This window comes from Martes martes (genome assembly GCF_963455335.1).
Source record: "Martes martes genome assembly, chromosome: 2".
NCBI classification, from domain to species: domain Eukaryota; kingdom Metazoa; phylum Chordata; class Mammalia; order Carnivora; family Mustelidae; genus Martes; species Martes martes.
In genome coordinates this window covers 199851016-199870519 of record NC_137889.1, presented here as the reverse complement: position 1 = coordinate 199870519, position 19504 = coordinate 199851016, and the positions used below count along the sequence as shown (strand labels likewise).

Here is a 19504-nt window from a genome sequence, read left to right as displayed (position 1 = left end):
TGTCCTTGGTTTCTACTTTCTTTTGTTTCTTTAAAATACTGCTCTGCTATTGCCCTGCTTTGTGTGTTATTTTTGCATAATACGATGCCATCTTGATATTCTTGCCTTTGTAAATTATTTCTTTTTTCTTTTTTTTTTTTTTTCCGAAGGCCGTAAGGATTTTTTCCATCTTTAAATTCTTAATATAGTTTTATTAGGGTATGTCTCAGAGTTGATCATTCTTGGTCACTATTCCCTAGTGTGAAAAAGGTATAGTAGATTCAGGCCTTCCTTTATTTCTAGGAAATTTTCTTTGGTCATGGTTTTAAATAATAGTTCCATTTCACTGTTTTGACTTTTCTTCCTCAGGGACACCAGTGATGTCCAGTCTCCTCTGCCCGCTTCCCGTCTCATTCATTTCCTCTCTCTGCCTTTTCAATCATTTTCTTGTTTTCATCTTCTGTTCTCCCGATTAAGTTTTCATTCCAGTCTGTTCTCCCTTGGTGTCCCCTGTAATCTGGGCTTCTTTTCTGATAAAATATTGTCTTTTTCTTCTCTTTCTTTCCCTACCTTGGCCAATTCTCACTTCCTTCCTTCCTGTTTGTTTGCTTGTTTGTTTGACGCGTTTCTTGGTTTGACATTTCTGATTCAAGGCTGATTTTTCATATGCTCAAATGCTGGCTTGAGAATATCTAGTTGGGTTTGCAGTGTTGTGTTACAGTTTTCTTTGGCTTCATGTTTGTCAGTGCGGTGAGGGGGCTACTTTTTATTGGCAGAAAAGATTTTATTCACATTTTCTGATATTTTTGTAGTAGTTTTGTGGGCATGGCCTGCTTTTATCTACTCCTTTCATTGTGTGGACAGGCTTGAGTGTGAGGGCGCCCTCCCTCTTCCGGGCCCTTTCTGTAACGTGCGGTGGTGGAGGGCTGGGAGGGCTAGAAGGAGGTTTGGCTCATCTTGCTTCTTTTTGTTTCTGTTGGTGCCTGAACTGTCCCTGTTCTCTTCTTTGTGGCCATGTCTGCTGGGGAGATCACCTCTTCTTCTCCAGAAACAGTGCTCCTCTGAGGTGCTACTTCTGGGTCCCCTCACTTGCGAGCCATCACCCGGTAGCCAGGGCTGTGGACTACCTCGTCGCAACTGAGCCTAACATCTGGGCTTTTCCTGCTCGCTTTCTGGGGTGCATAAGCCTGTGCTTCTTTCAGCCCTCTGTTCTCCTCTGTTCCTTTTCAGTTTTCCAGACTCGCCTCTCCCATTCTCCACACCTGCATGCCCACAGGGCTGGCGGGTGGACAGTAGGAGCAATCTGGGAACACATTTTGCCTTTGCTAACACATAATTTGAAGGTTGTAGTATCCTGTCATCTAAGGATGCTGAAGGCATAGAGCCCATGTGCTTTTATTTGTTCGTTCTCCTTACTGATTTTATAGGTTTTTTTTTTTAAGATTTTATTTATTTATTTTTGCCAGAGAAAGAAAGAGAGCAATCATGACCAGGGGCACGAGGGGCGGAGGGAGAAGCAGACTCCCAACTGAGCAGGGAGCCCACACAGGACTCGATCCCAGGACCCTGGGATCACAACCTGAGCTGAAGGCAGACACTCAACGACTGAGCCACCCAGGCGCCCTGGTTTTGTAGTTGTTTTCAGAGGATGAGGGGTGAGATTAGAATCAGGCCACCACCATCATTCTCCAAACCCAGGAGTCCTCTTGGCCTAATCTAAAATTATGAGCACTGTTTGATATTAAAGAAGTTTTTCAGCTTTTAGTAATGATTTCCAATTTTCTGATTTGTGATTTATTTTTACTTATTTTTTTTTTACTTTTTTTTTTTTTACTGATTGTGACTTTTCACTAAGGAGATATTTTCTACCATTATTTGACAGTGTAACCAGAGTGCTAATCACCATTGTAATTAAAGAATTAGTTTTTGATTTTCAGGTTGTCTTCAGTAAGCTACTTAGATATTAAAAGCAACAGTTTCTACAATAAGATTCTATTCACTCATTAATTTTCTGTAGTGATAAAATATTTCTGTATAAATATTTTTCTGGCGAAGAGTTATTACTAAATTTGAAATAGGAACGAAGTCAGTTCTCCTTCAGTGAATTTTGTTCTCATAATACCTTATTAATAAAGATCGAACCCCTGTCTTTTATAGATAAGAAACAGAAGAATTGAACAGGGAAGCACTCATATTTCAAGATTCTCTAAGAAGAGGTAGCAATATTTAATATGGAACCCAAAGCCGGTGAATCAAATAATGAAGATCTTTTATCAAGCAGTGGTGTCACATCCAATGGAGGTACGTGTTCTTTATCAAACAAACTGGGAAAATTGGAATTAAACAGCGTTCATAATATTTTTTCAGGCTGCTGTTTTTTAGTATATTTTGGTTTTAACTGTAGGGCACAGATGGTGGTCATGAATGTTTATTGTTGAAAATTCTACTTTTTGAGGAAGAAACGGTTTAGTCTTTTAAAAATGGCATATCTGTTTTTTTAGCAAATGTTTACATTACTTTTTTGGTCTAAAAATTGTTTCCATGTTGAAGGACTACAACGTGTCCCATGTTTCCCTAACGCCTTCTCTTCCCCAGTCCACTCGAAGCCCGATTCCTGCGTCAATTTGACCCTTTTTCCACTCCCCACCCCATCCCGTCGGGCGCGCTCCTTCGGGTGGAGGCGCCGGCTCTCGAGTCCACTCTTCCCTTTCCGCCTCTCCTGACCTGGTTCTGGCCCCTTCCCCTCCGCCCCAACCCATCTCAGTCCAAGGCCAGGGGTAGCGGGCAGGAAAACGGTAACAGGTGCGGGTGCGGTAGACAGGCAGAACGGTGCGGGGAACTGGGAAGGAGTTGGTGTTGACCTTGCTGAGAAGCGTCATAGAGGAAGAGGCAGGCCAGGCAGGCACAGCTGCAGGGAGCTGCTACCAGCCCTGGGCTAGAAGGACAATGAGAAGAGGAAGTGTCGGGAGGGCAGGAAAGCGAGAGCTCACACCTGCAGCAGGGCTGCGGGGAGAGGGGACTGGGGGGAGCGGGGGGGGGGGTGGGGGGCGGTAGGGAGCAGAAGCCCACTCACGGCCAGAAGCCCAGCTGAGGCTGTGAGAGGGAGTGGTGGCAGTTTCTCCGTCCTGCAGCCTCTGGATCTTCCCAGCAGGGCCGTGAGGTGATGTCCCAGGAGAGGAGGTGGGAAGGGAGCCTGGGAAAAGTAGCTCTCTGCGGCACACAGCAGGACGGGGGGGGGGGGGGGGGGGGGGGGGGCGCTAGTGGGTGGAGCGTCTGGCAGGCAGGCAAGTGGCCTGCGCACTCCGATTGCTTTCCCTGCCTCTCTCCCATTTAAAGGAACGCACCCAAAGTTTATTCTCAATTGCAGATCTGTTGTCTTACTGGTCTGCTTAAACACTTTTATTTCAGCAGTTATTTTGAGAAGTCTTAGCTTTTTAGGATGCTTATACTGTCCTGAGATGCCTCTGTCCCCTCCATGCTGCTGTGCCCACCTTCCCCGCCCAGTTCCACTCCCCCACCTCCCCCCACACGCTGTCCCTCATACTCATCGGGGCAGCAGCCCTTAGCTCCTGGGTTGTCTCTCCCTCCTCAGGCACTTCATCATCCCAGGATATCACCGTCCTCATTAATGACCCATCTTAGAGTTTCTTGACCTTTTTAGTTCTTCTCACATGACATTGACTCTAGCCACACCCACTTCTCTTACTTGGATCTTATTACCAAGAACTGTTAGACTTCTGAAATCCAACCTCCTTTCTTCTAGCCCTGTCCCTCCCTTACTCCTAGAGCACCTGCTCTTCTGCCCCATGGAAGGAGTGATTCTCAACCATGGCTCCGTGTCAGAATCCCTTTTTGAGGTTTTAAACACTTACATGGCTTAGAACCACACCTAGAGATTCTGATTCAGTAAGTCTGGAATGGGGCTTAGGTACCACTGGATTATTATTATTATTTTTTAAGGCTCCCCAGTTGACACTGATTTCCAAAGAGTGTTGAGAACAACTGCTCTAGATTCTGCCATTTTCTCCTAAATTAAAACCTCTTCTTGTCCTCACTTTCTTTTTTGTATCATTCATTATTTCAGCCAGCTACTTGCCAGTCTCTCCAACTTCCTCTTTCTCTTATTCTCCATTTTCCTACTGGGTTTCTGGAAGATTCTGCTAGAGAAAATATACAAATTGTGGATTTTCCAACAGTTTGCCACTTCACAGCCATAGTCTCCCATCTCATCTCTATCCTTGATGCTGCTAGAGGAGACTCACGATCTTAGGCAGTTCCCTCTCCAATTTCCCACAATACTTATTTCAAAATTATGCCATTCTTAGGTCCCATACCCTACCACTTCTTTCTCACTTTCAGATAACATTGTTCCCTACTTTCTTAAGGGCATCTAACGTCCATCCATCCGTTCTGCAAACTACTGCCTCTGGCTTTTGAGTCCAGTGCTCCAACGAAAGCACCCTGGCCAATGGGACTAAATTTCCCTTTTTCACCAAGTTCAGTGACCTCTTATCCCCCCAACATTTTGTTGTGAATTTTTTTAAGCTATTAAAAAATAGTGCATTGAATACCTTAGACTTGGTGCAGCAATTGTCAACATTTTTATATTTGCTGTATCTCTGTACGTACAGTGTATGTTTCACTTACCTGAAATTGAAGGCATCACGATTCTTGCCGCAAAATCTGAACATGCATCTCCTTAGATAAGGATGATTTCCTACGTCACCACATTACTGTATCTCAGAAAATCACTATCAGTGCGATGTCATCTGATTTGCAATCTTATTAAAATTTACCCAGTTGTCCTCATAAAAAGTCTTCCTTAGTGTGTGTGTGTGTGTGTGTGTGTGTGTGTGTTTAACAATACCAGAGATCATGGATTGTATTTAGTGGTTGTTCTCCATCCTTGCTCCTTTGTTGTTTCTCGTGGCATAGGCTTTAGGAGGCTGGACTAGCTGTGTTATAGAGTATCCAACATTTTAGATTTTTCTGATTGTTTCTCATGTTTAGACTCAGGTTAAACTCATTTGGCAAGAGTTTGTGAATATCCTAGTACTAAATAGCTTTTCATCCAATGGTCTTGGTATCAATTGAAGATTCTTGCCCGAAGCAATGATTACATTGTTGATTTTCTAATTTTACCATAGTCATTAGCTGACATTCCTCAGGAAAGAGGAGCTTTCCTTTCATTATTATTGCCGTTGATCCGTACAGAGATTGTCCTTTGTTCAAAGTGCTATAATGCGTTGCTGCCACTATTGTTTTTGATTCTCAATTGTATCATGTTTGGCCAGTCCTTTTCAGCTGGTTCCTGTCGCTTTAGAACAGGACCCCCTTCCTTGCTTTCTGGCACATCAGAATGGCCCCGGCTCACACTGGGTGTGACTTCTTCCCCCAGGCCTGGAATGAGCCATTTCTCTAGGGAGCCCTGGTGCCTTTCAGTAGGGAATAATAATCCAGAATCTCATGTGTCTATTGCTACTGAAGTATCATTTTTGTCTGGAATGTTCAGTGGATAAAGTTTCAAAATAGATTTTCTTTTTTTTTAAATCTTGAATTCACATGGATAACTCGGATTCAAATCCAGTACCACGGAGTTCTTCCGCGTCTTCCCTCATTCCATGTCTGCATCTCCCCTACCGTGAAATTCTAGTTTCCAAAACACTCAGCATATTTGTTCATTTTCTCTCTTCCACGGTCCATACAAAAGAGTTTCAGAATTACAGCTGTGCTCCCACCGTGAACCAGCTGGCGGCTAAGAGAGGCTCTCCAAGCCCACACAGAGTACTATGTTCTAAAGTTATTTGAAGGAACGGTTTTTCTCTGTGGCATGTTACAGATTTACTATAAGGCTTCTTTCTGTTAGTATTCAACTTCATTTTATCTTTTGAGTGTATGTAACACATACCTGGCTCAAAAGTAAAAACTTAGCGAAAAGGCACATTCAGTAGTTTCGCTGCCATCCCTCTCCCTTCCACTCCGTTTCTGCCCCTCCCTGTACCCCTGGAGATAACCATTTTCTGTGTTTCATTGTTTTATTTCTATTTCTATATTTCCTATTTCTCTATGTCTGTTCTGTTTTAACCTTCCAGTGTTTCTTTCTGCAAAGGTAAGCAACGGCCGCCCCTCCCCGACACAAGTGTGCGTGTGCTTAACACGTTCACTCTCATTTCTCCTGTCTTACGCAGAGGAGGGATGTTAACCTCTGCCTCTTCAAGGGACAACTATCAAAGCATTTATAGACATATTGTCAAAGCACCACAGTCTGCCGTCTGGTCACAAATTACTTCCTTTTCTCTCACATGCAAAGTACATTCTCTCTCTCCCACCAAGGCCCCCAGCGGTCTCATCCCCTTACAGCTTCCATCCATTCAAAGGTCAGACTATCCCTGTTGAAATTAGATTCAGGTTCGGATGAAGCTTCCCAGTTGTACAGCTCCCTGAGTCGAGTTCTTCATCCGAAGACCCGTGACAGGCGACGTCCAGCGGCGGACCCGCATCTGTCAGACCGTGCCACGCGGGGACAACAGGAGGCGCACGCTCCGTCCCAGTTCTGAAATCCAGCTGAGCACAGGTTGACCGCTCCCGGATCAGCGCTCAGGCCTGCGAATAACTCCCCGTCGTTCTTGGTGCCTTTTTCTGGACTCTCGGGTCACCTTTGAGACCTCCTCTCCTTCCTTCCTTCTTTCTTTCTTTCTTGATTTTATCTGTGTCATCGAAAGAGAGAGCACCGAAGCACGAGCAGGGGGGAAGAGGAGGGGCAGACAGAGGAGGAGAGGGAGAGGCAGGCCCCGCACCGAGCTGGGAGCCAGATGTGGGTCTCGATCTGGATCCCAGGCCTCTGGGATCTTGACCTGAGCCAGAGGCAGATGCTTGACTCACTGAGCCTCCCCAGTGCCCCCTGAGGCCTCCTTCCTTTACATGAAAGGTGGCAAGTGTTTTCCGCCGGGGGGTTTCTCAGCCGGCTTACGGGAAGGCCTCTTTTCATCTCACACTGTCTCAGTCACTCGGTTTCTGGAACATAATTCTCTGATATCCTTGTGGTTCTTCAGCGGCTCTTCCTGGGCTTTGCTTCCTTGTCTTCCCTTTAAATACTGGTGTTTCCTTGGAGCACTCTTCTTCGTGCTCTGTTTTCCCTTTATACACTGCCCCCCGACCCCCGCCCCGTGATCCCGGGGACTTCAGGGATTCACTGAATTCAGATGCTGATGGTTCCCAAATTCCCAGCTCCTAGCTCCGAAGCAGCACAGACTCCTCACCTCACTAAAGCAGCAGCATCGTTTGGAGGTTGAAGCTCAAAACCCCCGAGAGCTCTTCGACACCCCCCATCTCCTACTTCCCACATGCATGTCTCAAGTCCATACCCTGTGTCTGTCCCCACTGTCTCTGCTTTAGGGTGGACGCTTGCCGTGTCTTGCCTGCGTCGATGAAAGCCTTCTCCGACTTGATTCTCTCGCTCAGTTTTAACCCCACGCAGAGCGTTCTCCGCACGGAGGCTGGACAGCCTTTTCAGACCACGAACCTAGTGAACTTCTGTCTTACTCTGAAATCCATTCATGACTCCCCGAAGCTTCAAGAGGAAAGTCAGGCTCCTCGGCATGACCGCAAGGTCCTTGGTGCTCTGGCCTGTATCTTCATTCTCGTATCTGGCTACTTCTTTCCTGTGAGGAATATCTGTGCTGTCACAAGCCTCCTCACCGTTCATTGCAGTGCTCCCGCGGCCTGCAGTGCCCTTCCTCTTGTCCTTAATATACTTCAAGGCTCATTCAACTCGGGTATCACTTGATCGCTATCAAGTAAAACTCCCTCCTCCTCCCAGATCTCCTTTTTACCTAGTGCTTGTCTCTCTCACAGCTCTTCCCAGTCCTTTACTTGTCTGTTTTCCCCCTGAGACCTGGAGCATCTTCAGGAAATCACCGGGGAAAATGTTTACCACAGAACTATTTTATTCGTAAGTTGATTGATTCATTCTTTAATATTTAGGTTCTTCAAGTCCATTTTTTATGTCATCTGTTCGTGGCACAATCATTGAAAATACGTCTTCAGCTGGGACATTGACACAAATTCCTTTTTTCCCCAAATATGAAGTGGAACTTGATTCTCCTAGAAAAGTCATCCCGTACCCTGGAAAGGAACACATCGAACGTGTTTTGGAAGAATATTCACATCAAGTCAAAGATCTGCAGAGAAGACTGAATGAAGTGAGTTGCGTTCTTTCTTTTCTTCTAGTACTTTATGCCATTTGGGAATGACAATGAGGCACCTTGCCTTGGAACAGAACCTAAACCTACTAAAAGAAACACTTAATGATAGATTTATTGGTTAAACTTATTAATTTGGCTTATGCCTTCTATTTCAGCATTAAAAATTGGACGCATGAAGTTTATATGCCTGTTTTTCTTTTGTTAATAGAATGCCTTGGTTTCATGGCTAATTTTAATTAAACTTGAATAGTTCAAAATATTATAATTAATGATGTTTATCTATAATTATAATAATTGGTTCAGCCTGCTGTCCTGCTATCATGTTACCTTGTTTTCCTTTCTTCAAAAATTTTTAAGATTATTTCTTTATTTGAGAGATAACGAGAGAGAGAGAGAGAGAGAGCGCGCACAAGCATGGGGGAGGGGCAGAGGGAGAGGCAGACTCCTTGCCCGGCAGGGAGCCCGACACGGAATCCGATCCCAGGACCCCCAGATCATGACCTGAGCTGAAGACAGATACTTAACTGAGCCACCCAGGCACCCTGATACCTTGGTTTTCTTTACAAAGCAGTTGTGGGGATAGGTTTTTAGATATATGTGTATACATAATAGCTAAATAATATATAGACGTTATTTGCTAATTTTTTTTTATATTTGCTAAAAATTTTTAAGTGGACCTTATGTAGAACAAAGCCAGCTTTAGCCAGATTTACCGTTGTAAACTGGGTCCCAGGAGTCTGTGGTCTTAAAGTGAAACTTACCATTGTACACAAAGCCTTTCATGATATAACCCCTCTCTGCACATTGTAGCCTCATCTATTACCTGTTCCCCAAAGGCACCCTCCACTGCAAATGTTAAGCTATTTGCGCGTCCCTGGAGGCAGCGTGCTGTTCTAGGGCTTCATGCTTTTGCCCGGGCCATTTCCTCTTCTTTACCATGTCTGCCTGGCAAATTCTTATTATCCATCAAGACTCAGCTCAAGCATTTGCTTCTCCGAGTCCTTTGCTGTAAACAGCATTAGGAATGTTCTCCTCTGCACAGCTGTCGGCCTGTGTGCACGTCTACTGCAGTATTTAGGTCATGTCGCTGTATTCATTCATTAACAAATTGTTCTCCCTCATTCAGACGGCACAAGCACACTCAGGGGAAAAACTACAACTTTATTAAGGGCTGAAATCATGTACTATTGTATTATGTGCAGCGATACAGAGATGAATAAGGAAGGACTCGTAAGGGGTTCGTAGACTTGAAGAGGATCTGGTATATAAACAGTGATACTTCCTCATGATAAGTGCACTCATGAAGGGGGAGGGTGGGTGGGTGGACGGATGATGCAGAGACACCAGTGAGGGAAAGAAACTGTCTTAATTCATTTCCCCCGTCCATCCTCTGGCAGAGTATCTGACGCTTGATTGGCTCCCAGTAAATATGTGTTACATGTCTACATAAATAACAGGGCTGTTTGGAGACTTGTAATATTTAGCAAGAACCTCCTGTGTAACAGGTGTGCTAGGTGCTGGATGTACAAAGATGGAAAAGATGTGGCCGTGTCTGCGTACACACGTACGGTCCGTGGCTGAGATAGTTAAACAGACACCGGTAGTAGCAGTGAGATCTGTGCTGCAGTAGGGGAGGCAGTGACGCTAGAGCCAATTGCTGCTGACGCTCCTTTTCTTACTTGACTTTCCAGCAGCATTTCACTCGGGTGGTTATCTGCTGCCTCTTGAAGCACTCTTTCCTCGTGGAGACACTCTTGATCTTCCTTGAGCTGATTTGCCTTCATTTTCTTGTTCCAACAAAACCATCTGAAAACACTCAACAGTGATCCCATGGCTTCTGTTCCCATCTATACGGCAGTACGTGCTCAGCTTATATTTCTAGTACGGACCTCTCACCTTAGCTCTGCGCCACTTAGTATATCCATGTACCTACTTGACATTTCTACTTGAAATGTTTCTGAGGCTCTATCAACTTAGCCTTCCTGCTGGGATACATGAACTTCCCCCAAACTCACTCTTCTCCCACTGTCGCTTCTAACTATATGTGTGCCGCCTTTACATAGTGGTACGAGGCAAAACCTCGTTTATTCTCTCTCCCCCTTTCTTCTTTCCTTCCTCCCTTCCTTCCTTCCTTTTAAAGAGAGGGAGAGGGAGAGAACCTATAGATTCTCTAGAATCTGTTCTCATAGAGCAGGTTCTATGACTGAGAACCGACATGGGGCTTAATCTCACAACCCTGATAGTATGACCTGAGCCAAAATCAAGAATCAGATGCTAAAGACCCAGGTTCCCCAAACCTCATTTATTCTTTTTTTTTAAATTAACATATAATGTATTATTTGTTTCAGGGGTGCAGGTCTATGATTCATCAGTCTTACACAATTCACAGCACTCACCATAGCACATACCCTCCCCAATGTCCATCCCCCAGCCACTCCATCCCTCCCACCCTCTTTCCCTCCGGCAACCCTCAGTTTGTTTCCTGAGATTAAGAGTCTCTTATGGTTTGTCTCCCTCTCCGGTTTCATCTTGTTTCATTTTTCCCTCCCTTCACCTATGATCTTCTGTCTTGTTTTTCAAATTCCTCATATCAGTGAGATCATTGATATTTGTCTTTCTCTGACTGACTTATTTCACTCAGCATAATACCCATTAGTTCCATCCACGTCATTGCAAATGGCAAGATTTCAGGGGTTTTTTGATGGCTGCATAGTATTCCATTGTATATATATACCACATCTTCTTTATCCATTCATCTGTTGATGGACATCTAGTTCTTTCCATAGTTTGGCTCTATGGACATTGCTGCTATAAACATTTGGGTGCACGCGCCCCTTTGGATCACTACATTTGTATCCTTAGGGTAAATACCTAGTAGTGCGATTGCTGGGTCATAGGGTAGCTCTATTTTCAACTCTTTGAGGAACGTCCATGCTGTTTTCCAGAATGGCTGCACCAGTTTGCATTCCCACCAACAGTGTAGGAGGGTTCCCCTTTCTCCACATCCTCTCCAACATCTGTCATTTCCTGACTTGTTAATTTTAGCCATTCTGACTAGTGTGAAGTGGTACCTCATTCTGGTTTTCATTTGTATTTTCCTTTGCATAGTGATGTTGAGCATTGTTTCATGTGTCTTCTTTGCAGAAATGTCTGCTCATGTCCTCTTCCCATTTCTTGATTGGATTATTTGTTCTTTGGGTGTGGAATATGATAAGTTCTTTATAGATTTGGGATACTAGCTCTTTATGAGATATGTCATTTGCAAACATCTCCCATTCTGTCAGTTGTCTTTTGGTTTTGTTGACTATTTGCTTTGCTGTGCAAAAGCTTGTGATCTCGATGAAGTCCCAGTAGTTCATTTTCGCCCTTGCTTCCCCTGCCTTTGGCGATGTTTCTAGGAAGAAGTTGCTGTGGCTGAGGTCGAAGAGTTTGCTGCCTGTGTTCTGCTCATGGATTTTGGTGGATTCCTGTCTCACATTGAGGTCTTTCATCCATTTTGAGTCTATTTTTGTGTGTGGTGTAAGGAAATGGTCCAGTTTCATTCTTCTGCATGCGGCTGTCCAATTTTCCTAACACCACTTGTTGAAGAGACTGTCTTTCTGGGCTCTCTATTCTGTTCCATTGGTCTGTGTGTCTGTTTTTGTGCCAGAACCATACTGTCTTGATGATGACAGCTTTGTAATAGAGCTTGAAGTCTGGAATTGTGATGCCACCAACTTTGGCTTTCTTTTTCAACATTCCTCTGGCTATTCGGGGTCTTTTCTGGTTCCATATAAATTTTAGGATTATTTGTTCCATTTCTTTGAAAAAAATTGACGATATCTTCATAGGGATTACATTAAATGTGTAGATTGCTTTAGGTAGCATAGACATTTTCACAATATCTGTTCTTCCAATCCACAAGCATGGAACGTTTTTCCATTTCTTTGTGCTTCCTCAATTGCTTTCATGAGTACTTTATAGTTTTCTGAGTACAGATTCTTTGCCTCTTTGCTTAGATTTATTCTTAGATATCTTATGGTTTTGGATGCAATTGTAAATGGGATTGACTCCTTAGGTTCTCTTTCTTCTGTCTTGCTGTTGGTGCATAGAAATGCAGCTGATTTCAGGGCATTTATTTTATATCCTGACACTTTCCTGAATTCCTGTATGAGTTCTAGCAGTTTGGAGTGGAGGCTTTGGGTTTTCCACATAAAGTATCATATCGTCTGCAAAGAGTGAGAGTTTGACTACTTCTTTGCTGATTTGGATGCCTTTTATTTCTTTTTGTTGTCGATTGCTGAAGCTAGGACTTCCAGTACTATGTTGAATAGCAGTGGTGATAGTGGACAGTCCTGCCATGTTCCTGACCTTAGGGAAAAAGCTGAGATCTTTTCTCTATTGAGAATGATATTTGCTGTGGGTTTTTCATAGATGAATTTGATGATATTGAGATATGTATCCTCTATCCCTACACTATGAAGAGTTTTGATCAAGAAAGGATGCTGTACTTTGTCAAATGTTTTTTCAGTGTCTATTGAGAGTATCATATGATTCTTGTTCTTTTATTAATGTACTGTATCCCATTGATTGATTTGCAGATGTTGAACCAACCTTGCAGTCCAGGAATAAATCCCACTTGGTCGTGGTGACTAATCCTTTTAATGTACTGTTGGATCCTATTGTTCATCAGGGATATTGGTCTGAAATTCTCCTTTTTGATGGGGTCTTTGTCTGGTTTGGGGATCACGGTGATGCTGGCCTCATGAAATGAGTTTGGAAGCTTTCCTTCCACTTCTATTTTTGGAACAGTTTCAGGAGAATGGGTACTAATTCTTCTTTAAATGTTTGGTAGAATTCCCCTGGGAAGCTGTCTGGCGCAAGCCTCTTGTGTTTTGGGAGATTTTTGATGACTGCTTCAATTGCCTTACTGGTTATGGGTCTGTTCAGGTTTTCTATTTCTTCCTGGTTCAGTTGTGGTAGTTTATATGTCTCTAAGAATTTCTTCCAGATTGTCAAATTTGCTGGCGTATAGTTGCTCATAATATGTTCTTATAATTGTTTGTATTTCTTTGGTGTTGGTTGTGGTCTCTCCTCTTTCATTCATGATTTTATTAATTTGGGTCCTTTCTCTTTTCTTTTTGATAAGTCTGGCCAGGGGTTTATTAATCTTACTCTTTCAAAGAACCGGCTCCTAGTTTCATTGATCTGTTCTACTATTTTTTGGTTTCTGTTTTATTGACTTCTGCTCTGATTTTTATTATTTCTCTTCTCCTGATGGGTTTGGGCTTTATTTGCTCTTCTTTCCCCAGCTCCTTTAGGTGTAGTGTTATGTTGTGTATTTGAGAACTTTCTTGTTTCTTGAGAAAGGCTCAAATCACTGTACACTTTCCTCTCAGGACTGCCTTTGCTGTGTCCCAAAGATTTTGAACAGTTGTGTTTTCATTTTCATTTGTTTCCATGAATTTTCTAAATTCTTCTATAATTTCCTGGTTGACCCATTCATTCTTTAGTATGATGCTCTTTTAGCCTCCATGTATTTGAGGTCTTTCCAACTTTCTTTTTGCAGATGAGTTCTGGTTTCAAAGCCTTATGGTCTGAAAATATGCAGGGAACGATTCCAGTCTTTTGGTACTGGTTCAGACCTGATTCATGACCCAGGATGTGATCTATTCTAAAGAATGTTCCATGTGCACTAGAGAAGAATGTGTAATCTGTTGCTTTGGGATGGAATGTTCTGAATATATCTGTGATGTTCATCTGGTCCAGTATGCCATTTAAAGCCTTTATTTCCTTGTTGATCTTTTGCTTAGATAATCTGTCCATTTCAGTGAGGGTGTTGTTAAAGTCCCCTACTATTACTGTATTATTGCCAAAGTGTTTCTTTGATTTTGTTATTAATTGGTTTATATAATTGGCTGCTCCCATGTTAGGGACATAGATATTTAAAATTGTTAGACATTCTTGTTGGACAGACCCTTTAAGTATTATATAATGTCTTTCTTCATGTCTTATTAGTCTTTGGCTTCAAATTTGTCTGAGACAGGATTGCCACCCCAGCTTTCTTTTGATGTCCATTAGGATGGTAAATTGTTTTCCACCCCCTCACTTTAAATCTGGAGGTGTCTTTGGGTCTAAAATGAGTTTCTTAAAGACAGCGTATCGATGGGTCTTGTTTTTTTATCCATCCTGATAACCTCTGTCTTTTGATTGGGGCATTTATTCCATTTACATTCAGGGTAACTATTGAAAGATATGAATTTAGTGCCCTTGTATTGTCTGTAAGGTGACTGTTACTGTATATTGTCTCTGTTCCTTTTTGGTCTGTTACTTTCAGGCTCTGTCTTTGCTTAGAGGACCCCTTTCAATATTCCCTGTAATGCTGGTTTGGTGTTTGCAAATTCTTTTAGTTTTTGTTTGTCGTGGAAACTTTTCATTTCTCCGTCTATTTTCAGTGACAGCCTAGCTGGATATAGTATTCTTGGCTGCATATTTTCCTCATTTAGTACTGTGAATATATCATCCCATTCCTTTCTGGTCTGCCAGGTCTCTGTGGATAGGTCTGCTGCCAATCTAATATTTCTCCTGTTGTAGATTACAGACCTCTAGTCCCAAGCTGCTTTCAGGATTTTCTCTTTGTCTCTGAGACTTGTCAGTTTTACTATTAGATGATGTGTTGACCTATTTTTATTGATTGGAGGGGGATTTTCTGTGCCTCCTCGATTTTGATGCTTGTTTCCGTCTCCAAATTAGGGAAATTCTCTGCTATAATTTTCTCCAGTATACCTTCTGCCCTCCTATCTCTCTCTTCTTTTGGGATCCCAATTATTCTAATACTGTTTCATCTTATGGTATCACTTATCTCTCAAATTCTCCCCTCATGATCCAGTAGTTGTTTATCTCTTTTTCTCAGCTTCTTTATTCTCCATCATTTCATCTTCTATATCACTAATTCTCTCTTCTGCATCATTTATCCTAGCAGAAAGAGCCTCCATTTTTTATTGCACTTCATTAATAGCTTTTTAAAAATTTCAACTTGGTTAGATTTTAGTTCTCTTATTTCTCCAGAAAGGGATTTTATTTCCCCAGAGAGGGATTCTCTAGTATCTTCTGTGCTTTTTTCAAGTCCTGCTAGCATCTGTGTAATCATCATTCCGAACTCTGGTTCTGACATCTTTCTAAGTCCATATTGATTAGGTCCCCAGCAGTCGGTACTGCCTCTTGTTCTTTTCTTTGAAGTGAGTTTTTCCACCTTGTCATTTTGTCCAGAGAAGAATAGATGAATGAGAGAACAAAATGCTAAAAGGGTAACAACAATACCAGAAAAGTATACACTAACCAAGTCAGAAGAGATGTGAAACATGGGAGAGAAGAAAGGGGAAAACAATATATATAACACTAAAAGAATATACATATACATATACATATACATATACATAGATAGATAACTAAAAGAATTTGCAAATGCCAAATCAGACCTACAGGAAATATTGAAAGGGGTCCTCTAAGCAAAGAGAGAGCCTCAAAGTAACAGACCAGAAAGGAACAGAGACAATATACAGTAACAGTCACCTTACAGGCAATACAATGGCACTAAATTCATATATATATATATATATATATATATATATATACACACACATACATACATACACACACATACACACACACACACACACACACACACACACACATATTTAGGCTGGTGAATAGAACAGACCCACACACTTGATTTTGGGTGTATTTTGGTCTGTTAGAAGAAACTGCCTCCCAAAATTTTAAAGAAAGAAAATCTTATGTATGTATAGAAATAAGGGCAAACATGATGAAGGGATCAAATATGACTGCAAAGATGAAAATTTAAAATGATTTTTTAAAAGGAATTGATAAGCAGGTGGTTGAACAAAGAAAATAAAAGGAGAGAATGTGATCAGGCTAGAGACTAGAACAAAGCCATAGGCTAGATGTAGAATATATTTTGGTCTGTTAGAAGAAACTGTATCCCAAAATTTTAAGGAAAGAAAAACTTATATGTAAACAAAAAATAAGGTTAAATACAATGAAGGAATAGAATACGAGTATAAAAATGAAAATTAAAAAAGATTTTTTAAAAGGTGTTAAGATAGATAGGGGCGCCTGAGTGGCTCAGTGGGTTAAAGCCTCTGCCTTCGTCTCAGGTCATGATCTCAGGGTTGTGGGATCGAGCCCTGCATCAGGCTCTCTGCTCAGTGGGGAGCCTGCTTCCCTCTCACTCTCTGCCTGCCTCTCTTCCTACTTGTGATCTCTCTGTCAAATAAATAAATAAAATCTTTTTAAAAAAATAAATAAAAGGCTTAAAATAAAATAGTTAAAATAGGAAAGAGGAAAAATTCAAAAAAATGAAAAAAGACAGTTTAAAAAATTTAATTTTGAAAGACTAAAGGATCATGGGAAAAAAGCCATGAATTCTGTGTGCTGTATTCCCCTAGCCCTGTTCTCATTGATGGGTAAACTTGGTCTTGGCTGGGTGATCTTGCTGATGAGGGACCTCTCGCAGTGATTCTCAGATGTCTTTGCCCGAGGCGGAATTGCACCGCCCTTGCGGGGGGCCAGGCTAAGCAATCTGCTTGGGTTTGCTCTTGGTGGCTTTTGTTCCCTGAACACTTTTTGTGCAGCTTTGGAGGATGAGAATGAAAACGGCAGCCTCCCAGTCTCCGGCCTGGAGGATCCGAGAGCTCAGGGACCCCCTCTTCAGTGTGCCCTCAGAGTAAAGCGGTCAGTGCCTCCCATCTCCCTGGTCTCCGGCTGCACTCCAAGCCCACACAGCCTGTGACTGGGCATTTCTGTCTCTGGTACACAGCCCCATTTAGAGTCTCCAAACCCAGAAGATTCCCCAAGGACACTCCCTCTCGGCTCCTCCCTGTGGAGGAAGGTGGGGGGTCCCCCTGGATTTGCCACTTAATGGGGTCCCTGCTCAAAAAGTAGTGGTCTGTCTGTGCATCAGATCACAGTTTAAGGTAAACTGAGCTGAGAGCTCACTCCTCGTCTCCGTCTCTACAGCCGGCTTCCCTGCTCTGATACCTGGGATCTCTGCCACTCTGAGACACCCCTGGTCTCTCTGTCACCCCCGGGTCCTGAGACCACACTGTTCCCGTGAGGGCTCCACCCCCACTTAGCCACTGGAGTGACGTCCGTCCATAGAGTAGACTTCTGGAAGTTCTGATTTTGTGCTCTGCTGTTCTACCGCTTGCCCGGAGCCGGCCCCTCCCCCCGCGGTCTCTGTTTCCGTATATGGCCTCGGATCACTTCTCCACATGTCCTACCTTCCAGAAAGTGGTTGCTTTTCTGTTCCTAGAATTGCTGCTCTTCTTTTCTTTGATCTCCTGTTGAGTTTGTAGGTGTTCAGAATGGTTGGATGGCTATCTAGTTGAATTCCTGGGACCTGGTGAAATTTAGGTCTCCTCCGCCGCTCCTCCTCTTTGCTCCTCCCTCCAAACCTCATTTATCCTTCTTACCTCTTCCCTGGTGTCACCTTATCACCATGTCTGTCCATTTCTCAGATCTGTTTCCATTTCCACTATTGCCATCCAAACTTCAGACTGGACTGTAAAGAAAAGATAAAGGCCCTTAACCTTATATTGACCATATAAACATTGTCAATTGCAAAACCAGCTAGTATCCTATTCCACTTCCTCTCCTGTGTAGTGTTTTCTCTGGAGGTTATTTTTTTTCCTTAGATTTTATTTATTTGAGAGAGAATGAATGAGAGAGCACAAGCAGGTGGGGGAAGGGCAGAGAGAGAAGGAGAAGCAGACTCCTTATTGAAGGAAACCCCATGTGGGATTCCATCCCAAAACCCTAGGATCATGGCCTGAGCTGAAGGCAGATGCTTGACTGATTGAGTCACTTAGGTTTCCCCTTTTCTGATAGTTATTGTCTTTCTTTTTCCTAATGCTGTGTGCCTTTATTATTGCATATATATATATTTTTAAAGAACTATCATGTAGGTTTTCTCTTAAATTCTTCTTCTTTTTTTTTTTTAAAGATTTTATTTATTTATTTGACAAACAGAGATCACAAGTAGGCAGAAAGGCAGGCAGAGAGAGGAGGAAGTAGGCTCCCCACTGAGCAGAGAGCCCAACTCGGGGCTCGATCCCAGGACCCTGGGATCATGACCCGAGCCAAAGGCAAAGGCTTTAACTCACTGAGCCACCCAGGCGCCCATTAAATTCTTCTTTGATCCGTGACTTTTCAGGAGTCTTCTGTCCTGTTTTCCAGCCTCGGTGAGCTGCTTAGGTCTGTGTATAACTGTTTTCTTGTCGTTGCTTTCCGAATTGGATCCAAGATATCCAGGATTCACTGTTTTCTGTCATCCTTTTTCTTGATCTACTTCTTCACTTAATCAAAGTCCATCTTTAGAAACTTAAAAGGAATATGCGCATTCATTTTATGGATCTTTGCATTCTGAGAATGACTTTAGCTGGGTGACGTTGAAAGTCATTTTTTCTCAGTCCTTTGAAAATATTGTGTCCTTGCATTTTGCGTTGCTACTGAGAAGTAGGTGTCTGACACTTGCTCCTTTGCTTTTACTTAATTGAGGTTTGTCTTTGGAAGCTTTAGAGTCTTCTGTCTCTGAAAATCCCCCACAATGTGTTCAGGTGTGGATTTTAGCTTTTTCACTCATTGCGCTGGGGATTTAGTGGATCCTTTGGTCTTCAGATTTGTACTTTTCAGCTTGGAGGAATTCAGTTTTTTCTTCAATAGTTTCATTCCCTCTGTTTTCTCAGTTCTCTCTTTCTGCAGGTCTGTTAGTCAGATGTTATCTCCTAGGTTATATCTCTAAATCTCTTACTTTTACTTTCAAAAGTTTTACCTATTTTTCCTGCTTTGGGGGGACATTTCTTGACTCCTCACATTTCTCTTGCAGCTTTTTAGTATAGGAGTATATTTTTAATTTTCAAGAACTCTTTTCTTCTCACTTGATCACTTCTTTGGAATCATGTTTCATTCTTCCTTTATAGCTGTGATGTCTCTCAAATCTCATTGCAAATACAAGTTTTCAGAAGTGTTCTTCTTTTGCTGCATTACTTTGTTTCTTTGGATCATTTTTCTCTGGTGTTTGCTGCTTTGTTTAATCTTGGTCTCTGTGTTTCATTTTATAATCTTCCTTCAGGTGTCCAGTGGTGTTTGTTGGTTGCTTGATTGGTTTTTGTTCATACTCAAGGATGATCAGTAAAAAAGCTAATGCCAAACTCTCTATCAGTAGGCAGAATTTGATGGCTTTGCTTTGGGATGATCACGTGGTATCACTTGTTGTGCTGGGAGGTCTCTCAGTACCTGATTTTTAGAGATCTTAGTGAATT

General features: G+C 42.5%; 1 protein-coding gene across 2 annotated transcripts in view; it reads left to right on the top strand.

Moving 5' to 3' along the window:
• Nucleotides 1-2210: 2210 nt before the first annotated feature.
• CCDC158 (coiled-coil domain containing 158) overlaps nt 2211-19504 on the top strand; it is a gene marked incomplete at its 5' end in the record, with an annotated part of 87960 nt that continues 70666 nt past the window's right edge. For both annotated transcript variants that reach the window (XM_080831143.1, XM_080831142.1), the window contains 2 exons: nt 2211-2280; nt 7963-8180. In XM_080831143.1, coding sequence (XP_080687269.1) covers nt 2211-2280; nt 7963-8180 — 288 coding nt within the window. The remainder of the gene's footprint in view (nt 2281-7962; nt 8181-19504) is intronic.